The sequence below is a fragment of the Giraffa tippelskirchi genome, chromosome X (genome assembly GCF_054371585.1).
Source record: "Giraffa tippelskirchi isolate mGirTip1 chromosome X, T2T-mGirTip1v1.2.pri, whole genome shotgun sequence".
Taxonomy (NCBI): Eukaryota; Metazoa; Chordata; class Mammalia; order Artiodactyla; family Giraffidae; genus Giraffa; species Giraffa tippelskirchi.
The window spans coordinates 94,075,391-94,101,606 of record NC_137289.1 but is presented as its reverse complement, the minus strand read 5'-3'; the positions used below and the strand labels follow the sequence as shown (position 1 = coordinate 94,101,606).

General features: G+C 42.8%; 1 protein-coding gene across 2 annotated transcripts in view; it reads left to right on the top strand.

Annotated features, from left to right (window-relative positions):
- Positions 1-703: 703 nt before the first annotated feature.
- The window catches only part of SYN1 (synapsin I), a 55,062-nt gene continuing 29,549 nt past the window's right edge, over positions 704-26,216 (top strand). The window contains exons 1-5 of one of the 2 annotated variants that reach the window (XM_081567186.1): positions 704-1,214; positions 16,460-16,517; positions 16,622-16,713; positions 18,775-18,931; positions 19,104-19,193. In XM_081567186.1, coding sequence (XP_081423312.1) covers positions 838-1,214; positions 16,460-16,517; positions 16,622-16,713; positions 18,775-18,931; positions 19,104-19,193 — 774 coding nt within the window. In that variant the 5' untranslated portion in view covers positions 704-837. The remainder of the gene's footprint in view (positions 1,215-16,459; positions 16,518-16,621; positions 16,714-18,774; positions 18,932-19,103; positions 19,194-26,216) is intronic. The other variant, XM_081567185.1, reaches the window with a different exon arrangement.

Below are 26,216 nucleotides of genomic sequence, written 5' to 3'. Positions count from 1 at the left end.
TGTGCCTCCAGGATGCCCCCCCAACCCTGGGCAAGGATGTACACTCCGCTCAAGTTTCCACCTCCTCCTGTCTGATGCTGTCTACACCACCCCCGCATCCATCTCTCTGCCTAGCTAAGCCTATGTGGACGTGGGAAACTGATCTCGCAGAGTACTGCGTGTGACCGTCAGCTCTCGCCGTGAAGGGGTTATTTCTCTACTTTTGAGTCTGCGAGTATAACTCCATTCCCACCCCCCAAATGCCTCCTGTGGTGAATATCAACACTGGAAACCTAGTATCTGCAGAGGGTCCTAGGTGTGGGTGCGAGTGCATGTGAAGGCCAGGATGAGACAGGGTGGGAGGCTTACCTGATGCACCCACCCGACCCTCCGGACAGGCTCCCACCCCACCCCCATCCCCAAGTTGCGCACCCCCAATCAGAGGCGGGGGAGGGGAGACAGGATGCGGCGTGGCGCTTGCGCACTTATGCCTTCAGCACCGCGGACAGCTCCTTTCGCCCCCGCCTGCCAGCGCGCGCCACCGCCGCCCCAGCACTGAAGGCGCGCTGACGTCACTCGCCGCTCCTCCGCAAACTCCCCTTCGCAGTCGCCTTGGTCGCGTCCGTGCCGCCGCAGGTCCAGCCGGACTGCACCACACGGAGCGCGAAACAGGGGGTCACGGGCGCGACTAACCGCGCTGCGGCGGCGGCGGCGACTCAGCGCTGCCTCAGTCTGCGGCGGGCAGCGGAAGAGTCGTGTCGTGCCTGAGAGCGCAGCGGTGGTCCTGGGCCCCTCGCGGTCCGCCCCCGCGGCTCCTGACCAGACTGCTCCTAAGACCCCCTGCCCCGCGCCGCAGCCATGAACTACCTGCGGCGCCGCCTGTCGGACAGCAACTTCATGGCCAATCTGCCAAATGGGTACATGACAGACTTGCAGCGCCCGCAGCCGCCCCCACCGCCGCCCGCTGCCCCCAGTCCCGGGGCCACGACCGGTCCTGCGACCGCCACTGCCGAGAGGGCCTCTTCGGCCGCCCCTGTGGCCTCTCCGGCTGCCCCTAGCCCCGGGTCCTCGGGGGGCGGTGGCTTCTTCTCGTCGCTGTCCAATGCGGTCAAGCAGACCACGGCGGCCGCAGCCGCCACCTTCAGCGAGCAGGTGGGCGGCGGCTCTGGGGGCGCAGGCCGTGGGGGCGCCGCCGCCAGGGTGCTGCTGGTAATCGACGAGCCCCACACCGACTGGTAAGCCACTGCTGCGGACGTCCCCCCGCGGTTCTGGGTCCCCAGATCATCCCATGATGAGCAATTATTGAGCGCCGCTTGTTTGCCCTCTGCCTGCTCCCCTCGCTCAAACCCTCTTCCTTTAAATTATTATGCGAAGCTCTTCCTGTGTGCCCCGCCCTTTCCTCCCCGCTGCCCTTACCCAGGCCTTCTTGATCCATACAGGGAGCAGTTATCGGGCGCCTGCTGTGTGCCTCCATCCCACAAGCCTGACTTCAGTATATCCTGTGAGCATTCAAGAGTCTGATGTGCCCTGCACCCCGCAACCCGTGCCCCAAAGGTCTTGTCCACTAATGGATCTTGTGAGCATTTATCAAGTACCGGGAGTGTGCCTCAGTGGGGAGCCCTTCCTCAAGGCGTTTGGCTTACATGAATTCTGTGAACATTCGTTGGGAGCTTGATATGTGTTTTGTCCTCAGTCTTTGCCCTAAGGTCTTTTCTGATCTGGTGAGCATGTATCCAGAGTGCACTATGTGCCCCACCCCAGCCCTCACCTCAAAAACCTTTTAAACTATTCACTGAACATTGATTGAGTGCCTGCTGTGTATCCCACCCCAGCTTCTTGCCAAAAGCGTTGCCTTTAATAGATCCTATGAGTTTTTATTGAATGCCTTCTGTGTGCCCCAATTCAGTCCCCCTAAGGGCTTATTTCTCCAAAGGATCTAAGAAGCATTTATTAAGTGCCTGATGTGTGCCCCATCCCCAAGCCCTTTCCTCAAACATATTTTCCTTAAATGAGTTCTATGAACATTTTAAAACCTACTGTGTGAGGCTTATCTTCACACTCTCTGCTCTAAATCCTTTTCCTACAGCAGACGGATCTAGAAGGCATTCATTTGAGTGTCTCCCTTACCGCCTGTTCTCAAACTACTTCAATGATCTTTCCTTTGGTAGACCCACCTAGCCTTTATCAACTGCCTGATCTAAAGGTGTGAGCCTTCTCTAAAGGCTCTTTCCTTCAGTATATTCAGCAAGCATTTATTGAGTGCCCACTGTTTACATCACCCCAGACCCTTTCCCCAGTGCCTTTTCCTCCAGTGGCTTCAGTCTGTATATATTGAGCACCATCTGCATGACTCAACCTCAGACCTTCTCCATCAAGACCTTTGCCTCCAATTAATACCGTGATCATATATCTGCACTTACTGTGTGGAGCACTTCAATCTGTCTTTCCAAAGACCTCTTTAAAAAATCACTCCTGGAGCATTTGTGGAGTACCCACTGTGTGCTGATTCTGTGCCTTCTCCATAAAAGCCTTTCTTCCCAAGGATGGAGAATCAAGCTTACATAAATCAAGTTACTGTATCCCCATTTCCCTTCCCCCAAAGACTTTTCCTCCAATGGATCCAGTGATGATATGCTCTTCCATAGCCGCCCCCCCCATCTTCCCCAAAGACCTTTTCTTTTAACGGATGCAGTGAGCATTTGGTCATTGTCTGCCAGGTGCTTGATTCTAATCACCTTCCCCCAAAGGCATTTTCCTCCGGCGGTGGCTCCTGTAAGCATTTGTGTAGTGCTTCCTGTGTGCTCTATATTCACACCTCCTCCCCAAAGTGCTTTTCTTCCAGTGGGTGCAGTGAGCACATTTGCAGTACCTGTTGTGTGCAGAAAGTAGATTCCCCTTCTTTACTCTTAGGATAACCTGTGCCAGTCATACAATATCTCCACAGAGTCCTTTCCTTTGATAAATCTAGAACCAAATTTAGAAGGGTTACCCTTTTCTCACTCTCTTCAGTCTCCCTAGGATTCCCTCTCCCAATCTTAATACCCCAAAGGGACTTTTTTCTATTTAAGCCAATAAACACTTAACTGAGCACTTACTACATAAGAGCCATTCTCAACTTCCCCTTTCCAAGCTTGGAAGTTCCTGTCCTTGTCTCAAGAGCTCTCTCTCCAGGGGTCCCCTTCAGCCTAAATATATTGAATACCGGCTCTTTACTGGTTAATTACCTCTCCTCTGCCAGGAGCCCTTACCCAGCAGGCTTTCGCTCTATTTAGAGCCATTTATTCATTCTACAGATAATTGTTGCATACTTTCCATGTGTTAAACTATGGGAGGCATTTATTATGCACTACAATACACTAGGAAGAAGCCTCCTTGAGTTCCTTTTCTTTCTAATCCCAACCACCAGTTGGGTTCTTCATACCTTCTCCTCCACTCAGCCCCAACAATCTTTTAATGAGCACTTATTGTATACTACTGAGAACCCATAGTCAGTGCCTCTTCTCCTCCTTCTGTAGCCCTAATTCCTCCCTCAACAATCTCCATCCTGCCTTTCACATGACACAATCTCAAAAACTCACGATGTGTACCTACTGCATTCTGGCTAGGAACCCTCTCCCACGTAGTAGCCATCTTCCCCACTGCCCTTTCCCCCCAATTAATCCAAAAAGGATTTATCACTCTCTTACTGTGTTCTGTTCAAACAACATTCCCATCCCTGCAGCAGACTCCTCCACTCTTTTCTCCTTCAATCCATAAAGCATTTATTGAACACGTGTTTTAATTCCTTCACCAACACCCACTCACACAGATGCCATCTTCCTGGCTAAATTTGCTGTATTGAAGTCAACAAACCTTATTGAAGCCCTTGCTGTACATTGGGGGCTTCCCAGGTGGCGCTAGTGGTAAAGAATCTGCATGCCAATGCAGGAGACGCAAGAGATGCAGTTCTGATCTCTGGTTTGGAAAGATCCACTGGAATATTTTAGTAACCACCCTCCTTTCGACTTACCTTCTTCACTCCAACCCTCCAGGCAGGTCCTTTGCTGCAGCATTTTCCTTCATTCCATTAAGCATTTATTAATTATCTACAGACCACTGACAAGACCCTTCCCCTTTCCATAATCACAACTCCTATATGTTCCACTTTTTCTTCTAATTTGTCTAGCAAGCACTTACAGAGCACCTGCTGAATTCTGTGAACTATTCTTCCCTTCCATTTCTGTATCCCAAAAACCTTCCTTTATCCCAGCAGTCGCTTCAGTCTTTTCTTCCAGTCAACATAGCAACTATTTATTTAGTGTCTAGTATAGATAGGGTGGGATGGGCAAAGGGAGAGAGCCTGTGTACACCAGGTTTAGTGCGAGGAACAGAGACTCTGCATCACCAACTTGCAGACATTCAGAACCATGCAGGCTTAGCGATTTCAGCCTGGGATAAAAGGAATCGTGCAAATTCTGTGATGGGGTTGTACACCTAAGTACAGTCTGGTGCCTTCCCCACCAAACCTCACCACTCTCATTCCTTCCTGGGTCTTGAGTCCTGTGTGCTTTAAAGCTGCAAACTCAGAGTTGAGATTCATCACCTCTTTTTACAGATCATTTAGTCCAGTGTTTTTCCAGCTGTAGGTCACCTCTTGGCTTGTGACCAGTGTTTCATTTTCTTCATGAAATGAAAATAAAACTATGATAAATGATAATACTGATACATGAAAATTAAAAATGAGAGTATGTTGCACATAGTAAGTGGAATTATTATTTAGTGAAACTGTTACTCCAATAAGAAATATAATCATTAGTGTGTACCATACATATTATATGTATTCTGTAATATATTTGTTATACAATGGGTTTATAGTATCACATACATATATATGTGTATGTTTCTTTTCATGAAATTAAATAAAAATAGAATAGGAAATATGACCCCATTGTACATATTAAAGGTAATTATTTACTGAAACTATCATTCTACTATATGCATATTTATATACATTCTAGATACTGCAACACATAATATATAACATGCAATATGTTATATAAGACATCCTATAATAAATTTTCTGTATATGTGTCTTGTATAATATATATTATATATATAGAACGTTCTTATTGTGGCTTCTTTTCTTAGACTTCCCTGGATGCAGACCTTGAGACTCTGAGATTTGTGTGCAGATTGATCGAGGAGAGCTCTTGGGCACAACACGTGTTGCAGAGGAGGAGTGGGGGAAGCAGGACTTGGCAGATAGAAAGGTTGAGCAGCTGTGATGCTGTGCAACTGTTGCTCCAGCCAATTATCTGGGGAGCTCTGGAGCTGGGATGACCCTTCAGAGTTGTCCCAGTTGAAATGGGGTGGCCAGGCTTTTGTCGTCCTGCATTAGTCAGTCAGTGACTGCAGGTTGCCCTTTGGGAGGAGGCATAATCTTGCAGAAGTTGAGTCCCTGCTGAGGGGGCAGTTCCCAGTGATGGACAGCACTGTGAGCCTTCAGCAGCAGGTATACCCAGAAGCTGGAGGACAGTTATGACAAGAAGGAGGGGCTTGAAGATCTGAGTAGAGCACTTAGGCAACCCCCAGGACTTCTCAGATTCACTTGCTTTTCAGAACTAAGTTCATTCCATCTGGGAACAGTGTTTCTAGGATTCTAATTGGTCTTGTTTTCTGGGGGGCACTTGAAAGAGCACAGTTAGTAGGACAAACTACAGCCTCCACTGTAGTTTGATAATTGTGGCATGAATAAATGATACATTGTTTCCTTCCTGTACTACACAATCTAGATTCCACTCACCCTCAGCTAGCACCTCTCTTGGTCACAGTGGCTTACCTGGTGAGTGATCCATTCCCTCATCCTTGAGGAATCCCTGAGCTCCTGATCCCCATCTGCTCAGGCTATGACTGCTGTACTTGTCCATTTGCCTTCAATGTTGAACAAGAAATACCAACAAGATGTCAAAACAGATAGCCTGGGGGCCAAACATATTCCTCCCTGCCCCCATTGTTTAACGGCAGCCCTATCCCCTCGGGGGCTTCCCTGGTGGCTCAATGGTAAAGAATCCACCTGCTAATGGAGGTGGGAGACTTGGGTTCAATCCCTGAGTCAGGAAGATCCCCTGGAGAAGGAAATGGAAACCCACACCAGTATTCTTGCCTGGGAAATCCCATGGACAGAGGAACCTAGCGGGCTACAGTCCATGGAGTCGCAAAGAGTCAGGCATGACTTAGCAACTAAACAACAGCAAATATCTCCTCCTGATGATCCGGGTCCATGCTCCTGCTGAGACAGACTCATCTTGTCTGTTGGCTTGTGAAACCTGAAGTGTCCTGGTAACAGTCAAAGCTTAGAATGTAATGGGGTTCTTGCTGTGTCCCCTGGTAGCAGTGTTCCCCCTTGGAGAACAAGGACCTTTAACCTTGCAGAGCCCTGAGGGAACAGGAAACACACATTCCAAAAGTGGATCCAGGGATTGATGGTAAGCTAGGCCACTCCTACTTTCACCTCTGAGTTCCCAACCCAGTTTATTATTCTACCTGTAAGGAACACAGCCCAAACAATGTTCATTGATTTAGGGTGTATACTGTGTTTTGGAGGATGGTACCCCATTCTTGCACAGTATCACCTCCAAGCTGAAATCTTAGCTGTGGCTATACCAATTTGTTCCATCACTCTGTCTGACTAGCAGCTTCTGCATGGTGTGGTATAGAATGTCATCAGTATAAAATGTCAGTTGATTTCATGGTTATGGGTTACCTTTACAGCTCCTTTGCTGTAAAGTGTGTCCTTCAGTTTGTTGCAGTGTTATGTGGGATGCCATAATGGTGGATCAAATATTATGTAAACCCTTGGACAGTGATGCTGGCTAAGGTCCTGTAGTCGGGAAAAGCAAACTTATATATAGAATATTCCAGTCAAAATGAATCATTACTCTTTCCAGAGTAGAAGGGGCCTGGAGTAGTCAGCTCACCACAGAGTGGCTGGTTGCTCTTCCTAAGGGATGGTGCTGTGTTAGGGACCCAATATTGGTCTCTGATGCTGGCAGGTTGGACATTCAGCAATGATGTCATAGGCCCCTAACTCAGCCTCCATCTCTGTTACCCTTGCCACTTCATATGTGTGCTCATCTGCCAGCGCTGGGGCGGCTGATTCTCGAAACTGGCTGACATCATTTGGCTGAGTCATTCTAGCTACCTGGTTGCTTAGTGCCACTTCCAGGGTGGATGCTATCTGGTGGGTGTTAACACACAATACAAAGATCTTCGCTCCATTTCATCTCCAATCCCATTTGTCCATCCACATTTCAGTGTCCCAGGCCTCCTTTTCCTGATCTTCCAATATTGTTCCTTCAAGGCCTCTGCCTAATTAGCCAAGCCATTTACCACTACCCATCAGTGAATATGTATTTGAATCTTGGGTTGCTTCTCTTTCCCAACAAAATAGATGACCAGGTGCACAGCCCAAAGCTCTGCCCCTTGGGAGTTGTGCCACTGTTTTTCAAGGCCACTCTGAATGGGGCTATAGGATAACCCCTGTTCATTTTTGTCCATTCCACCCACATAACAAGCCAACCCATTTGTGAACGAAGCTTAAGATTTTTCTCCCTTCATCTGCTGGTTCTAAGGAGTTCTCTTGGTGAGCTGAGGGAGGCACTAACACAACAGTGTGGATGACACAGGCATCCAGGTTACTTGCTCAGACAGCTTGCTTGGTCCTGTCTGGGATCGATCCTGGCTGCTGGGCCTATCTGACTTCATTACTTGGTGGGCCTGGCATGACCCAGCTCATAACAGGCAGCAGGATACGTGGTTCCTTGGTACCCTGTGGTCAAGCATTCTGTCTCACCCAGGGCCCAGTACTGTACCAGGATTTATTTCTCAAAAGCTGTGTAATTCTCTGCTGCAGATGGCGTGGCCTTGGTCCAGAACCCCAGGGGCCTCCTACTCAGGTATACCATAAGCTCCACACTGCATTTTCCCCCACTATGCAGTATCATAGGATCTGCTGGATCATATACCCTGAGTGGCAGGGCTGCTTGCACCACAGCCTGGACCTGTTCAGGGCTAGCAGCCTTAGATGTCACCTAAAATATGGATCAGAACAGTATTTCCAGGTGTGGAATATGCTGCCTCCAGAACTGAGGAAGCTTCCCATCTGTTGTGTTTTTATTTGTCATAATGGGAGGTGCACAATGCAATGCTTTGCCCTATGATTTGGAAGGGCTGTCTGGCATACCTTGGACCCCCAAATCCCTAAAAACTGTACTAATATGACAGGGCCCTGAGTGTTTTTAGGGTTTACCTCCCACCCTCTGGAGTGCATGTGTCTTATCAAGGCAGTGTGCTAACCAACTCTTGCTCATCTTGCCTAATCAATATGGTGTAATTGATATAGCAGTCCAATGTGATAGTCTCTGGGGTATCCAGATAGTCCATTTCCCCTTCATCTATATGATAACATAGGGTGAGAAAGATAACTTAGCCCTATGGCAAGACCATCAATGTATATTGTGGTCAGTCCCAGATGAATGTGAAATGTCTTTGATCTTCTGATCAAAATAGAAAAGGCATTCATTACATCAGTGGCCACCTGCCATACCTGAGATCTTTTCATTTGCTCCAGCAATGTCAGCATGACTAGTACTGCAGCTTCAATCAGTGCTACCATTTGGCTGAGCTTGCAGTAGTCTACATTCTCAAGGATCCATCCAGACTCCTCAGGGCCCAAATTGGTTAATTCAGCAGAGATATGATGGGACTGAGCTTCTCGGGTGGCTCAGCTGGTAGAGAATCTGCCTGAAATGCAGGATACCCCTGTTCGATTCCTGGGTCAGGAAGTTCCCTTGGAGAAGGGATAGGCTACCCACTCCAGTATTCTTGGGTTTCCCTGTTGGCTCTGATAGTAAAGAATCCACCCACAATGCAGGAGACCTGGGTTTGATCCCTGGGTTGGGAAGATCCCCTGGAGGAGGGCATGGCAACCCACTCCAGTATTCTTGCCTGGAGAATCCCCATGGACAGAGGAGCCTGGCAGGCTACAGTCCATGGGGTCACAAAGAATCAGACACGACTGAGCGACTAAGCACATATACATGATGGGACTAACATCCCTGCATCCTTTGGATCTTTCAGAGGGACGCTAATTTCTACCATCACCCTTAGGATAGATACAATATTGTCTTTGATTTACAGCTTTGCTCAGGGAAGGCAGGAATAGTTTCTGAGGCATCCATTTGAACTTCCCAACTACCATAGCTCTTTTCCCACAGGCCAAGGAACTCATGTAGGGGTTCTGAAAACTACAGATATGTCCATTGCAATTAGGTGTTTGTGAGCTGGGGAAGTGATCACTAGGTGGACCTGTGGACCGAATGTACCCACTGTGAGCAGGACCTGGGCTGGGACTTCATTTATGACCTTACCTCTACTGTGCTTCTCAACATGTCTGGTGCTACTCTCACCAACGTATTCCTCATTTGTAATTCGGGTATATGCTCTGGGCCCTCCCATAGAATACAGTCAGCTAGTTGGTTTTCCAGACTGGAGTAGTGTATCTACTCTAACACATCAGCTTCTCTGAGCCCTTTGATCCTTTCCTCCACAATCAGCCACTGAAGTCTGGTGTTTCTACTTCACTTGGTGTGGGCCACTGTTCTTGCCAGGCTTCCACAAGTCATCCAAAAATTGTATCAGGAACATTTCCTAGAGTCCTTACCATGGTTTTAAGTTCTGTGTCCTGGGAGAGTGCTCCAAGTTCATGCTTCATTCCCTCGATCCATTGTCCTCAGTATCCAGTATAAGGCATGCTTTCCCAACTCCTGCCGATACATGTTAGCCAGATTCTTCAGCTTCCATGTATCATTCCTTTCCTTCCTTTGCAAGCTGAGAACCTCTCCAGGCAGGTTGTGCTAGGATTTGACCCTGGTTATTGATCTGGTTGCCAGGAGGGGAAGGGAAGTTGATTCTGAGAGGAAGAAGAATTGTTTAATAAGGCACATGCTTCACTCAAGGCCTGTGCATCATCTTCAAGCAAAGGGAAGGTCTATATTCTAACAAGAAGAATTGGTCTACTTCTGCAGATCCAGTGGGTTCAGGTGAATCTGTAAGGTCAGGGTGTTAAATGCATGTTCCCAGATATCCCTATCCCAACCTCAGGGCTCCACTCATGTCCTATTAGGGCCCTGAGCATGGAATAGGGGATGTACTGGGCCTGAGAATTCAACCTTCTCTGAAGTTCTGCTACCCTTACAGTTAAGTCATAAGTCTGATCTTCTCCTCTGTCTGCCCTAGGTCACAGAAGATTGAGGTTTCCTTAAATACACCCAAATTTGCTGGCATATTGAGTGCAGCACTTTCACAGCATCATCTTTGAGGATTTGAAATAGCTCAACTGGAATTCCATCACCTCTATTAGCTTTATTCGTAGTGATTCTTCCTAAGGCCCACTTGACTTCACATTCCAGGATGTCTGGCTCTAGGTGAGTGATCACACCATCGTGATTATCTGGGTTGTGAAGATCTTTTTTGTACAGTTCTTCTGTGTATTCTTGCCACCTCTTCTTAATATCTTCTGCTTCTGTTAGGTCCATACCATTTCTGTCCTTTATTGAGCCCATCTTTGCATGAAATGTTCTCTTGGTATCTTTAATTATCTTGAAGAGATCTCTAGTCTTTCCCGTTCTATTGTTTTCCTCTATTTCTTTGCAGTGATCACTGAGGAAGGCTTTCTTATCTCTCTTTGCTATTCTTTGGAACTCTGCATTCAAATGGGTATATCTTTCCTTTTCTCCTTCGCTTTTTGCTTCTCTTCTTTTCACAGCTATATGTAAGGCCTCCTCAGACAGCTATTTTTCTTTTTTGCATTTCTTTTTCTTGGGGATGGTCTTGATCACTGCCTCCTGTACAATGTCTCTAACCTCCATCCATAATTCATCAGGCATTCTATCAGATCTAGTCCCTTAAATCTATTTCTCACTTCCACTGTATAATCGTTAGGGATTTGATTTAGGTCAGACCTGGATGATATAGTGGTTTTCCATACTTTCTTCAATTTAAGTCTGAATTTGGCAATAAGGAGTTCATGATCTGAGCCACAGTCAGCTCCCGGTCTTGTTTTTGCTGACTGTATAGAGATTCTCCATCTTTGGCTGCAAATAATATAGTCAATCTGATTTCGGTGTTGACCATCTGGTGATGTCCATGTGTAGTCTTCTCTTGTGTTGTTGGAAGAGGGTGTTTTTTATGACCAGTGCATTCTCTTGACAGAACTCTATTAGCCTTTGCCTTGCTTCATTCTGTACTCCAAGGCCAAATTTGCCTGTTACTCCAAATGTTTCTTGACTTCCTACTTTTGCATTCTAGTCTCCTATAATGAAAAGGACATCTTTTTTGGGTGTTAGTTCTATAAGGTCTTGTAGGTCTTCATAAAACCATTCAATTTCAGCTTCTTCAGCATTACTGGTCAGGGCATAGATTTGGATTACCGTGATATTGAATGGTTTGCCATGGAAACGAACAGAGTTTATTCTGTCCTTTTTGAGATTGCATCCAAATACTGCATTTTGGACTCTTGTTGACTATGATGGCTACTCCATTTATTCTAAGGGATTCTTGCCCACAGCAGTAGATATAATGCTCATCTGAGTTAAATTCACCCATTCCAGTCCATTTTAGTTCGCTGATTCCTAAAATGTCGACATTCACTGTTGCCATCTCCTGTTTGACCACTTCCAATTTGCCTTGATTCATGGACCTAACATTCCAGGTTCCTATGCAATATTGCTTTTTACAGCATTGGACCTTGCTTCCATCACTGGTCACATGCACAACTGGATGTTGTTTTTACTTTGGCTGTGTCTCTTCATTCTTTCTGGAGTTATTTCTCCTCCGCTCTCCAGTAGCATACTGGGCACCTACCAACCTGGGGAGTTCATCTTTCTGTGTCCTATCTCTTTGCCTTTTCATACTGTTCATGGGATTCTCAAGGAAAGAATACTGAAGTGGTTTGCCATTCCCTTCTCCAGTGGACCACATTTTGTCAGAACTCTCCACCATGACCCAGAAAAGGTCAGTTTTCTTTCCAATCCCAAAGAAAAGTAATGCCAAAGAATGCTCAAACTACCGCACAATTGCACTCATCTCACATGCTAGTAAAGTAATGCTCAAAATTCTCCAAGCCAGGCTTCAACATTACATGAACTGTGAATTTCCAGATGTTCAAGCTGGTTTTAGAAAAGGCAGAGGAACCAGAGATCAAATTGCCAGCATCCACTGGATCATAGAAAAAGCAAGAGAGTTCCAGAAAAACATCTCTTTCTGCTTTATTGACTATGCCAAAGCCTTTAACTGTGTGGATCACCACAAACTGTAGAAAATTCTGAAAGAGATGGGAGTACCAGACCACCTGACCTGCCTCTTGAGAAATCTGTCTGCAGGTCAGGAAGCAATAGTTAGAACTGGACATGGAATAGCAACTGGTTCCAAAGAGGAAAAGGAGTATGTCAAGGCTGTATATTGTCACCCTGCTTATTTAACTTATATGCAGAGTGCATCATGAGAAATGCTGGGTTGGATGAAGCACAAGCTGGAATCAAGATTGCCGGAAGAAATATCAGTAACCTCAGATATGCAGATGATACCATCCTTATGGCAGAAAGCAAAGAAGAACTAAAGAACCTCTTGATGAAAGTGAAAGAGGAGAGTGAAAAAGTTGGCTTAAAGCTCAACATTCAGAAAACTAAGACCATGGCATCTGGTCCCATCACTTCACGGCAAATAGATGGGAAAACAGTGGAAACAGTGGCTGACTTTATTTTCTTGAGCTCCAAAATCACTGTAGATGGTGATTGCAGCCCTGAAATTAAAAGACGCTTACTCCTTGGAAAGAAAGTTATGACCAACCTAGACAGCATATTAAAAAGCAGAGACATTATTTTGTCAACAAAGGTCCGTCTAGTCAAGGCTATGGTTTTTCCAGTAGTCATGTATGGATGTGAGAGCTGGGCTATAAAGAAGGCTGAGTGCCGAAGAATTGATGCTTTTGAACTGTGGTGTTGGAGAAGACTCTTGAGAGTCTCTTGGACTGCAAGGAGATCCAACCAGTCCATTCTAAGGGAAATCAGGCTTGAATATTCTTTGGAAGGACTGATGTTGAAGATGAAACTCCGATACTTCGGCTACCTGATGCGAAGAGCTGACTCATTTGAAAAGACCCTGATGCTGGGAAAGATTGAAGGCAAGAGGAGAAGGGGATGACAGAGGATGAGATGGTTGGATGGCATCAACGACTCAATGAGCATGAGCTTAAGTAAACTCTGGGAGTTGGTGATGGACAGGGAAGCCTGGTGTGCTGCAGTATATGGGGTAGCAAAGAGTCGGACACGACTGAGTGACTGAACTGAACTAAATACACCCAAGGAGGTCTTTTGTCTTTTATAGTTTGTTTTTTTAAAGAATTACTTATTTATTTGGCTGTGTCGGGTTTTAGTTGCAGCACATGGGATCTTTAGTTGCAGCATGTAGGATCTAGTTCCCTGAGCACAGTTTGAACCTGGGCCCCCTGTCTTGGAAGCACAGACTCCTAGCCACTGGACCACAGGGAAGTGCCTACATTTTGCTTTGAATTGGTGATTATTCACCCTGAGCATGTCATATATTTCTTCAGCTAATCAACAGTGTTTAGTCACCCAAGTCTGGTTACCATTTCCCTCACACCTGTCAAGTACCAGCTGGTGCATTCCCTTCCACTAGTATCTCATTACAGTTCACCATCAGTTAAATCACTGCTACTTCAAAACCCCATGGGCCTGCACTATAGTTCTCCCACTCAGGAGAATCCACTCCATGCCACATCTTTTCTCCCTGCAGACATCTCCTGTATCATAGGGTTTGCTACATCTTGTGGTGCAAGTGGCATCCTGCTTGTACCACAGCCCAGACATGCCACAGGGCACTCTGTGTTACTACAGCATGTCAGAGGCCGTCTATGCTGCATGCATGCGTGCTAAGTCGCTTCAGTCGTGTCCGACTCTTTGCGACCCCATGGACTGTAGCCCACCAGACTCCTCTGTCCATGGGATTCTCCAGGCAAGAGCACTGGAGTGGGTTGCCATGCCGTCCTCCAGGGGATCTTTCCGACCCAGGGATCGAACTCATGTCTCCGAGACTCCTGCATTGCAGGCGGATTCTTTACCACTGAGCCACCAGGGAAGCCCTCATCTATGCTCCACCCGCACAAATGATGGCTCCTTTTTGCCTGCGCGCTGCTGGGTAGCCCAGCTCCAGAAAGGCAGTAGAATTTTCCTTGTAGTTTGACTTCTCTGACCCACTGTTTTAGGTTGGGATCTCTGACAGATTTTTCAGGCAGAGAATTGCATGCACAGGCTTATTTGGGAGTGTCTTTGGGATCAACAAGTGGTGCTAGTGGTAAAGAACCCACCTGTCAATGTAGGAAATGTAAGAGACACTGGTTCAATCCCTGGATCAAGAAGATCCCCTGGAGGATGGCATGACAACCCACTCTAGTATTCTTACCTGGGAAATCCCATGGACAGAGGAGCCTGGCGGGCTATAGTGCATAGGGTAGCAAAGAGTCAGATACAACTAAAGCAACTCAGCACACATGCATTGGGATCAACAGCTGTAAGGAAGGCAAAGTTGAGCAGTTGGAGAAGTGTGTCCACAGTGCAGTTGCATCTGAGGCCTCAGCTGATCCTAGGGAGATCCTAGGGTGGTCCTTCAGAGTCAGCCTATAATTGAGGTGAAGAGGCTGGCCTTTGTACTCACTCACAGACCAGATACAAGCCATGGGCTGTCCAAAATAGGTATAACCTTGGGCAGGAAAGTTTCCTGTGATAGAAGATAATTCCCCAAGGGACACAGCTGCAATCTGTCAACAGCTGATACTTAGGGTGCATTGGCCTTGAAGAGGAGACCTGAGCAGAGCACCATAGTATCCACTACATATATGGTCAAAAAAGTTTAAAAAAGACAGTAGTGATATAGTCTATACTCGTCATTTTCTAAATGAAAAATGCGCAGGTCTAAGAGACTGTCTTCCAACATCTGTGAGGGGACAGTGTCAGAGATGGGGTGGGAGGCAGGAGGGAAGAGTGAAAGAGAGAAGAAAATAGCTTGCGGTCTTTGGGGTATGTCAGTGAAATCACCAGAGTCCAGTTGTGCTACATGTATATCAGAGACCCTGATGGTGTGCAGGTAGGCGATCCCAGGAGTGGCTCCTCCCCTCAACCCCTGTCTATGAAAAACCTGATTGATGATGAGCTTCTGTTTGTGGACAAGCCTGTCAGATAGGAATCCTGTGCCTGGTGGAGGAGTCTAGCTGGGGATGGGCCCAGGGACAGTGACTTAGCAATTCGTGATATGCCTACTGCCATTCCTACCCCTCTTCCCTGCTGTAGTTTCCTGTCATCCTCAGCGGCCTTTCTCTCCAACCTCATCATGATTGACTCCAGCTTCTATTGATCCCTCACCAGCCTGCAGCCCTTAGTCTGCTCTTCCTTTTCTGATGCAGCTGCCCACTCATGTCTGCTGTGTCCCTCTCGGTGCACAACAACACATGGTAAATGTGTTCCTCCTTGGGAAAGGACCCAAGCAAAGAGATGCTGCAGCTCACACATACAGGCACTGACACATACTTGGACATAGTCCATATATATATATACATATATGGTGGCTCAGCTGGTCAAGAACCTGCCTGCCAATGAAGGAGATGCAAGAGAGGCAGGTTCAGTCCCTGGGTTAGGAAGATCCTCTGGAGAAGGAAATGACAACCCGCTCCAGTATTCTTGCCTGGAGAATCCATGGGCAGAGGAGCCTGGAGGGCTGCAGTCCACTGGGCCGCAAAAGAGTTGGACATGACTGAGTATGCACACACACACACGTAGATATAGATATGTCCTCTAAGAATCTTTGCCATTTTACAAACCTCCATGCCATTTCAAAGTATGTTACAGTGTACAAAGCACTCCTTGTTTTGAGAAGTTTTTCAAATAGCAGTGTGACAAGCAAACCATACTTTGGGAAATGCCTGCCCTCTGTTTTAAGAACTTATAATTTGCAGTGTCCTTTGACATTTACAGGGCTTCCCTTGTGGCTTAGTTGGTAAAGAATTCACCTGCAACATGGGAGACCTGGGTTCCATCCCTGGGTTGGGAAGATCCCCTGGAGAAGGAAAAGGCTACCCACTCCAGTATTCTGGCCTGGAGAATTCCATGGACTATATAGTCCATGGGGTCGCAAAGAGTCCAACATGACTGTATGATTTAGTACCTTGACATTTACATACCTCCACAAGGATTATAACAGACTTCATTGTTCACAAACAACTGTTAGGTTTTTTCAAAATATTTCAACCATCATAAATCACTTTATAGTTTCTATAGTAGCACTGGAGGAGCAAAGGGGTCAAAGGACCAGTCTGGGTTTTGTCTTCCTGAGATTTGAGCATTGACAGATGTGCTCTGCTTTTCCTCTTCAGGGCGAAATACTTCAAAGGGAAAAAGATCCATGGAGAAATTGACATTAAAGTAGAACAGGTTAGTTGGGGCAGGTGGACCTGGGGGGTCAACTGTCCATACTGCAAGCTGAGTGGTCTTTTGTGTGTGATGTGAATGAATCACTGATTTTTTTTCCTTCCCAGGCTGAATTCTCTGATCTCAACCTCGTGGCTCATGCCAATGGTGGATTCTCTGTGGACATGGAAGTTCTTCGGAATGGGGTGAAGGTTGTGCGGTGAGTGTAAAAAGGTTACCTTGGTGTTATGGGAGAGACATAACTCCCTTAGAGCTGACGGAGATTCCCCACCTCCTCTCCTATCTTTCTGTGAACAAGACTTAGGCACATTACAGTAGCCAAGATATGGAGACAACCTAAGTATCCATCTATGGATGAATGGATAAAGAAGAAGTGGTACACACACACACACACAAAGGGATATTATTCAGCCATGAGAAAGAAGGAAATCCTGCCATTTGTGACAACATGGATGGAACTTGAGGCTATTATGCTAAGTGAGATAAATCAGACAGAGAAAGAGAAATACTGTATGATATCACTTATATGTGGATTCTAAAAGACCCAAACTAATAGAAATAACCTTTCTAGAAAGGTGATTGCCAGAGGCTGCGGGAGGGTGTGTAAGAATAGGAGAGATGTTGTTTAAGAGTACAAATTTGCAACTGGTAGATAAATAAGTCCTAGAGATCTAATTCACAGTATGCACGATATAGACAATAATACTGTATCATAATCAGCAAAGCTCCTATTATAAAAGAAGGCAATGGCACCCCACTCTAGTACTCTTGCCTGGAAAATCCCATGGATAGAGGAGCCTGGTAGGCTACAGTCCATGGGGTTGCTATGAGTCGGACACGACTGAGCGACTTCACTTTCACTTTTCCCTTTCATGCACTGGAGAAGGAAATGGCAACCCACTCCAGTATTCTTGCCTGGAGAATCCTAGGGACGGCGGAGCCTGGTGAGCTGCCGTCCATGGGGTCGCACAGAGTCGGACACGACTGAAGCGACTTAGCAGCAGCAGCAGCAGATCTTAATTATTCCTACCATGAAAAAAAGAAATGATAATTATGTGACATGATAAGGGTACTAACTAATGCTACAATGGCAATCATATTACAATATATTAATATAAATGTATCAAATAACATGTTATATACCTTCCCTGGTGGCTCAGTGGTAAAGAACCTGCCTGCAATGCAGGAGACCCAGGTTCCATCCCTGGGTTGAGAAGATCCTCTGGAGAAGGGATTGGCTGCTCACTCCAGTATTCTTGCCTGGGAAATTCCATGGACAGAGGAGCCTGGCTGGCTACAGTCCATGGGGTTGCAAAAGAGTTGGACACAACCTAGCAACTAAACAACAACAATACACCTTATGCTTATGTAATAATTGACATATAACATGTCAATTATATTCCAATTTTTTTTAAGAACCTAGAAACAGAATGAAAGGAGATAGCTTCTCTTCTGAAGAAGAGCCAGGGATCTCAGAAGACAACAAGCCAAATTTTTCAGCAACTAATTCAACAAACATTTCTTGAGCATCTACTGCATACCAGGTGCTACTCTCAGCATTTCACATTCAACAAATATTTACTGAGTATCTGTGTGTGCCAGGAGCTGTTCTTCATGCTGAGGTCCTGGAAGTGAACACAACAGACCCCAAAAAGACCAAAAAAATCCTCTGCTCTCATGAAGCTTACATTCTACTGTGGGATACACATAATAAACAAAGAAGAAAATGTCAAAGTGCTAAAAAAATAAACATATGTACATCAGCAAAGGGCTGTAGTGATTGTTGGATGGTAAAGAGTCTGCAGTTTGGTTGGTGTAGACCAGAAGAGTGAGAGATATTTGAGGAAAGACCTGAAGGAGGTGGAAGAGTGGTGCATGCAGAAATCTAGGGCGGCTACATTTCAGGCTGAGGGAATAGCCCATGTAGAGCCCTGAGGCTGGAATTTATTCTGGGCAGCATCCTTTGTGTACAGTGGTAGTCTGAGAGATTGTGATGGGGGAACTGTGAGAGCTGAGTAGGCAAGCTGCAAGCTTACTTTGGTGAGGAAAAGAGCAGGCAGGAAAGGCTTAAAAGGAGGTCACCAGATGAGAGGTTAGGAAGGGCACATGTGGTGGAGGGAATAGCTTGCCTATGTGGCTGAGGTAAGAAACCACTATGCCGTTTCTAGGAGCCATGGAGATTTCAAAACTTGACCTTTATTCTAAAAGTGGTGGGGAGCTTCTGGGGGGATCCTCAACACTCTTACCCTTGCCACCCCAGGTCTCTGAAGCCAGACTTCGTGCTGATCCGCCAGCATGCCTTCAGCATGGCACGGAATGGAGACTATCGCAGTTTGGTTATTGGGCTGCAGTATGCCGGAATCCCCAGCATTAACTCTTTGCATTCTGTCTACAACTTCTGTGACAAACCCTGGGTGGTAAGTAACAGGAAGGATGCTACTGGCAGAGGGAATAGCTCATACATGCATGCGGGAGCTTGAACCCACTGTGATTTGGGGGATCGGAGGAAGCTTGGAACATTGAAGTCCCAGCTTGCAGACTCCCTCCAGGTGAAGGGACTTGCTGACCCGTCTCTCCTGGCTCTCATAGTTTGCCCAGATGGTTCGACTGCACAAGAAACTGGGGACAGAGGAATTCCCTCTAATTGATCAGACCTTCTACCCCAATCACAAAGAGATGGTGAGTCTAGGGGAAGGGAGTGGGCAGGAGGGAAAAGCATCTTGCCTATTGCAATAATATTGCCAATGGATGTGTTGCCCGTGGAATGCCATCAGAGAGTACAGCTGGCACATGCACATGGAGGGCAATGTTGCTTTGTGATAGGGTTTATTAATACCATAAATTTATGTATGTAGTTACAAGTGTGATTTAAATCATTGATCCTGCTATAGTATCTATTGTCACCAGTATTAAGAAACTGATTTCTGATGTAAACAGAATTAATGTAATGATTCAGATTACATTACATATACAAATCAAGGCATTGTTACGAACATTATCAAATGTTCCTCCTGATAGAAATGTTAACAGTGTTTCAAATTAGGATTTCCAGTAAAGATTATCAGTAGGAATGTTATAAATTAAATTGTATGCAAATAGAAAATCTGACTGTTGGCTACTATTATCACAAATATAATCACTAATCACTAACATTATAAATTATACCCATTATTTCAAACTATTGTTATTGATGTAAATTATGAGTACCAGTGTTATAAATTATAGCTCCAAATAGAAGTTGAGTAATCGTTTCTAGTATCACTGAAGATTATAACTATTATTATAAATTATTATCAATACATAAATTATGCTCTAATACAAATTATAAGCCCCTGTTTTGAATTATATCATACTTAATAATAAAAATTATATTATCATTACTAATATCATCAAATATTATAACTAAGATTACAATTTATTACCAGTGTTATAAATTAAGGTTATCAATATAAAGTTATTAGAACCTATTTTGTGAATTAAGGTATAATTACTACAAGAAATTAAGCTATTAGTACAAACATTGTAACATACTGTTACAAATTATTGCCAATGTTATAAATTAAGATTACTAATATAAATTATGAATATCTGTATTTTGAGCTATCCTACAATTACTAATAGAAATTACTATTAATATGGTTAATAATCCTATTGATATCATAAATAGTTACTAATATTAAAGTTATGATTACTAATATGTTATGAGTATAACAGTTATTAATCAAATTTTAGTTCCAAATAGAAATTGAGTCACTGTGCTTAGTGCCATCAAATTTTATAACTGATTTTACAAGTTTGTTATGATTTTACAAGTTGTGTTTACTTGTATAAATTATCATCACCAGTTTTATGAATTAAATTACAATTAAATATCAATATTGACCAAGCTTTATCAACTTAAATAAACATTGATTATAGTAGTAAAAATTCTTACAAGTATTACAAATTATGGTCACTGATACAAATCAGCAGTGTTATGAATTAAGCTTACTTGCAGATGAAAATCATTACTTTGAAACCAAATGTTCATTATTATTATCTTATATTCATTGAGAAACTATTGTTAAGAACACAGACACTGAAGTCAGAATTTCTGTGTTATAATCCTAGCTCCACAACTTACTAACTTCTGAACATAAGAAACATTAGTTAAATGCTCTGTGCCTCAGTTTTCCCATCTGTAAAATGCAGGTAATAATAGTTCCTGCCTCATAGAGTTAATGTGAGAATTAAATTATTTAACGAACATAAAGTGGTTAAAACAGTACATCTGGCGTATATACTAACTGCTACCTAAGTGTTGATGAACACTTGTTTGTTGTCCCTTCTGAATTTGAAGTGTTTTTGTAATGGAAGGATGTCGGACTTTGTCAAATGTTTTTTCTGTGTTTATTGATATGATACGGCTCTTGGCCTTTATTCTATGAATATGGTGTATTACATTAATTGATTTTTATTTGAATTAAGCCACACTTGCGTTCCTGAGTCAGATCCCACTTGATCTGGCATATAATCCTTTTTATATGCTGTTTGTTAGCTGTCAGTTTGTTAGCATTTTGTTGAAAATTATGCTGTCAGTAATCATAAGGGACATTGATCTGTAGTTTTCTTATGATGTCTTTGTCTGGTTTTGGTATTGGGGTAATAGTAATCTCATACAATGAAATAGACAGTGTTCCCTCATCTTCTATTTTTAGGAAGAGTTAATGAAAGATTGGTGTTAATTTTATTTTAAATTTTTGGTATACTTCACCAGTAAAGAAGTTCTTTTTATTTACTAATTCAATCTCTTCATTTATTGTAGTTCCATTCAAATTTTTCATTTCTTCTTGAGTTAGTATTGGAAGTTTGTGTCTTTCTAGGAATTTGTCTATTTCAGCTAGGTTTCCTAATTTATTAGAATAGAATTTTTCATAGTACTCTCTTATAATCCTTTATTTCCATTAGGTTAGTAATTATGTCTTTTTCATTCCTAATTTTAGTAGCTAGTTTTCTCTTTTTTAAAATCTTAGTCTAAAGGTTTGTCTATTTTGTTGATCTTTTCAGAGAATCAATTTTGGTTTCACCAATTTTCTCTATTTTTTTCTATTTTCAACTTCATTTATTTCCACCCTAACCTTTATTTCTTCTTTTCTTCTGCTTGCTCTGATGTTTGTTTTTGTTTTTGCTTTTTGTCTAATTTCTTAGGAAGATTATTGGCTATTGGTTTGCTATTTTTGTTCTTTTTAAAAATAGAAGTTTACAACTATGAATTTTCATATAAGCAATTTTTGTATGTTGTCTTCATTTTCTTCCATCTCAAAGTATCTTCTAATTTTCATGATGACTTCTTTGACCCATTGTTTATTTAAGAGTATGTTGTTTACTTTCCACATATTTATGAATTTTCCAAATTTCTTTCTGTTATTTGTTTCTAATTTCATTCAGTTGTAGTCAGTGAACATATTTTGTATGGTTTGGTCCTTTTACATTACTGAGATTTGTTTTGTGGCTTAACATATAGTTTGTCCTAGAGAATGTTCTATGTACATTTGAGAAGAATATGTATGCCGCTGTTGTAGGATGGAGTGTTCTATAGACGTCTGTTAGGTCTGGTTGGTTTATAGTGCTGTTCTGGTCTTCTTTTTCCTTGTTTATCCTCTGTCTAGTTGTTTTATGCATTATTTAATGTGAGATATTGAAATTTCCAGCAATTATTGCTGAATTGTCCATTTCTCCCTTTCAGTTCTGCCTGTTTTTTTTGTTTCAATATGACTCTGTTGTTAGGCACATATATGTTTATAATTGTTAAATCTTCTTGATAGATTGACTCTTTTATCAATATAAAATGTCCTTTTTTATCTCTAGTAACAATTTTTGTTTTAAAGTCTGTTTTATCTGATGTTAGTATAGGCATGCTAGTCCTCTTGTGGTTACTGTTTGCATGGTAAATCTTTTTCCATTCATTTACTTTCAACTTATTTCTAAAGTGTATCTCCTGTAGATAGCATATATTGGGTCATGTTTTTCATCTGTTTTGCCTATCTCTGCCCTTTAATTGGAGTGTTTAATTAATTTACATTTAATGTAATTACTGATAAGGTAAAATTTATGTTTATAATTTTGCTATTTGTTTTCTATATTTCTTGTGCCTTTTTTTGTTCCTGTATTTCTCTGTTAATGCATACCTTCATGTTAAATAGATATTTTCCAGTGTGCCATTTTAATTCTCTTGATATTTCTTTTCCATATTTTTTAAAAAATATTTTCTTTGTAGTTTCCCTGGGGATTACAATTAACATTTTAATTTATACCACTCTCATTTTAATTAAAGCCAGTTTAATTTCAATAGTATTAAAAAAAACTTTGCCTCTTTATAGCTTTATTCACTCACTCTGCCTTTGTGCTATTGTTGTCATACAAATTACATCTTTACACATCATATGCCCATGAATATAGACTTATGAATTATTGCTTGGTGCAATTGTGTTTTAAATCAGATAGGTGGGAGAAAGTGTCAGAAACAAAACAAAACAAAAAAACATAACAGTGTGCATTCATACTGTTACAGGTGCTGATTTCTTCACGTTTTTACAGCTTTGCTTAGCCTTCACTTCCTGCCTATGCAGAGCTTCAGGGTCAGCCAGAGATCCTATTCATGCTCACAGCCTTATGCATATTTATGGCTTTTTAGATTCCTAGGAATATGTCAGAACTTTTCAAAGACTCCTATGGATGTCTTATTCTCCAGATTTTTCTGTTAAGTCTTTTGGTCAGCTTGTTGTTTGTCTTAACTGTAATTGTTGCCCCAAGCAGCTGCTATGTTAAATAATTGCTGCTGATTATTTTTGAAAAGCATCCCCCCAAAAAACTCCTCACATCAGGTGAACTCTGAGTGAGGTCAAATAGACAAGTCTTGTGTGTGAAGTTTTCTAGGGAAGTCCCAGACAGGTCAAATAAAGATAGTTCTTTGGGAATGGGGCTTTGGAGGACTCCAACCCTGTTCTGCTTCTTCCATTGGCTGCTACCCTGCTGGTTTTCATCAGAATTGCAAGGCTGTTGATTTTCAAATCTGTTGGGGAGGTGGAAAGAAGAGAGTAAGAACAGAAAAAGTTCAAATGTCACAAACCTTAACTGTTCTTAGTGAGATTCAGCCTTTTTCTTGAATAAATACTTCTTGAATTATTGTAAACCTGTGCTCAGTTTTCAGAGTTCTGACAAAGTTCACTGTGACCACTTTTGCCAGTATTCTCATTGCTTTTACAGAGGAGAGGGCTTTTATAGGCACTTACTCTGGCATATCTGCTGACTTCTCCTCCAAGTATATCTTGTTCTTTCCCTGCCCTAGGATAATGGTATTTCAAAGTCAGGATCTGGGAGCTAGATCATTGCTACTGGAGTGTCCTTGCTTCTAGATTGTCTCATTGTGCAGAGCTAGGAAACATATTTTTGTTGCTGTTTATTTGCTCAATCGTGTCCGACTCTTTGTGACCTCATGGACTGTAGTCCACCAGGTTCCTCTGTCCATGGGATTTTCCAGGCAAGATTATTGGAGTGGCTTATGACGTATATACATATGAAATTTTATATATACACATGTATGAAATTATATGTAGTGTGCTCATACTGATACTTTTTTTTGGCCATGTCACACAGGTTGTGGGATCTTAGTTCACCAACCAGGGATCAAACACAGACCCCCAGTGGTGAAAGTGCCAAGTCCTAACCACTGGACCACCAGGGAATTCCACTGATACTTTCAATTCTAATCCAACACAATATAAGGTTCCTTCTAGCCTTTCCCCATTCCATATTTATATTTCTTTTCTCTAACATTGAGAGCCCTAGCTTCCAACATCATCAACATATTTACTCATTTGCTCAATTCTACAATACACAGAAAATATTTTTAGAATTTCAACACCCTTACCACTGTGAAAAACAACCATAGTAAGGTACAACTTGCGATTTGTTTGCCCTTTTTATGTCTTTAGATGGGAATATACAAAGCACTATATTCAAATGCTACATGGTTTAGTTCCTTTTGTCATTCAAAACAGTTGTGTTACTCATTTTATTTCAAAATATAGTTTGTTTCCCTTTATATTAAATTTTAGGTTTTTTACTATCTATACTGACTTAATTTTATGTATTTAAATGTAATATGTTACCATGATTCCAAAAGTCAAAATATAAAAAGGCATTCCCAGATAAAAATTTAAACCTACAGGAAATGGATAATTTTCTAGGAGAACACAGTTTACCGAAATTTACCCCGTTTGAGCTTAACACATCAATTTCCATAGAAGTAATGAGGAAAGTTATTAAGAAACTTCCTCCTAAAAAAGCATCAGGCCCAAATGGTTTCAAAGGGGAATTCTACCAAACTGTTAGAGACCAGTTAATCCCAATGCCATGTAAATTATTCCAAAGAACATAAAATGAAGAGAAACTTCCACATTACTTTTCTAAAGCAGTTATAACTTTGACAACACAAAAAAGAAATGCATAGGTAATTTTCAGTCATGAATATCAATGCAAAAATCCTAAAGAAAATATTAGCAAACAAATCCAAAACTATATTAAGAAAATAATATAACTGTGTAGTAAGTTTCCCCCTTGGAATGCAGGAATGGTTTGTTATAGATAATATACTGGGTTGGCCAAAAAGATCATTTGGGTTTTTCTGTACCATCTTATGGAAAACCCAGAATGAACTTTTTGGCCAACCCGATATAATGCAACGTATTAATTGATCTGAAGAGAAAGTCATATGATTATTTCCGTAGATACGTTTGACGCCTTTAACAGAGTTTAGCACCCATTCTGATAAAATCATTCAAAAATAGAAATCAACTCATTCCTTCTTAACATGATCGAATTTGTATACCTCAATCCAAAAGTTACTGTCAAGTTAATAGGACAACATTGAAAGCATTTCCATTAAGGCGAGGAACAAAGCAAGGTGCCCACTCTTTCCACTCCTTTTCAATATTGTGTTTAGAGGTATTGTTGTCATTGTTCAGTTGCTCAGTCATGTCCAACTCCAGAATGCCAGGCTTCCCTGTCCTTCACCATCTCCTGGAGCTTGCTCAAACTCATATCCATTGAGTCAGTGATGCCATCCAACCGTCTTGTCCTCTGTCATCCCCATCTCCTCCTGCCTTCAATCTTTCCCAACATCAGGGTCTTTTCTTTTCTTTTTTAATTTATTTATTTTAATTGGGGGCTAATTACTTTACAACATTGCAGTGGTTTTTGCCATACATTGACATGAATCAGCCATGGGTGTACATGTGTTCCCCATCCTGAACTCCCCCTCCCACCTGCCTCCCCATCCCATCCCTCAGGGTCATCCCACTGCACCAGCCCTGAGCACCCTGTCTCATGTATCGAACCTGGACTGGCGATCTGTTTCACAAATGATAATATACATGTTTCAATGCTATTCTCTCAAACCATCCCACCCTCGCCTTCTCCCACAGAGTCCAAAAGACTATTCTATACATCTGTGTCTCTTTTGCTCTCTCACATATACGGTCATCGTTACCATCTTTCTAAATTCCGTATATATGCATTAGTATACTGTATTGGTGTTTTTCTTTCTGACTCACTTCACTCTGTATAATAGGCTCCAGTTTCATCCACCTCATTAGAACTGACTCAAATGTATTCTTTTTAATGGCTGGGTAATATTCCACTGTGTATATGTACCACAGCTTT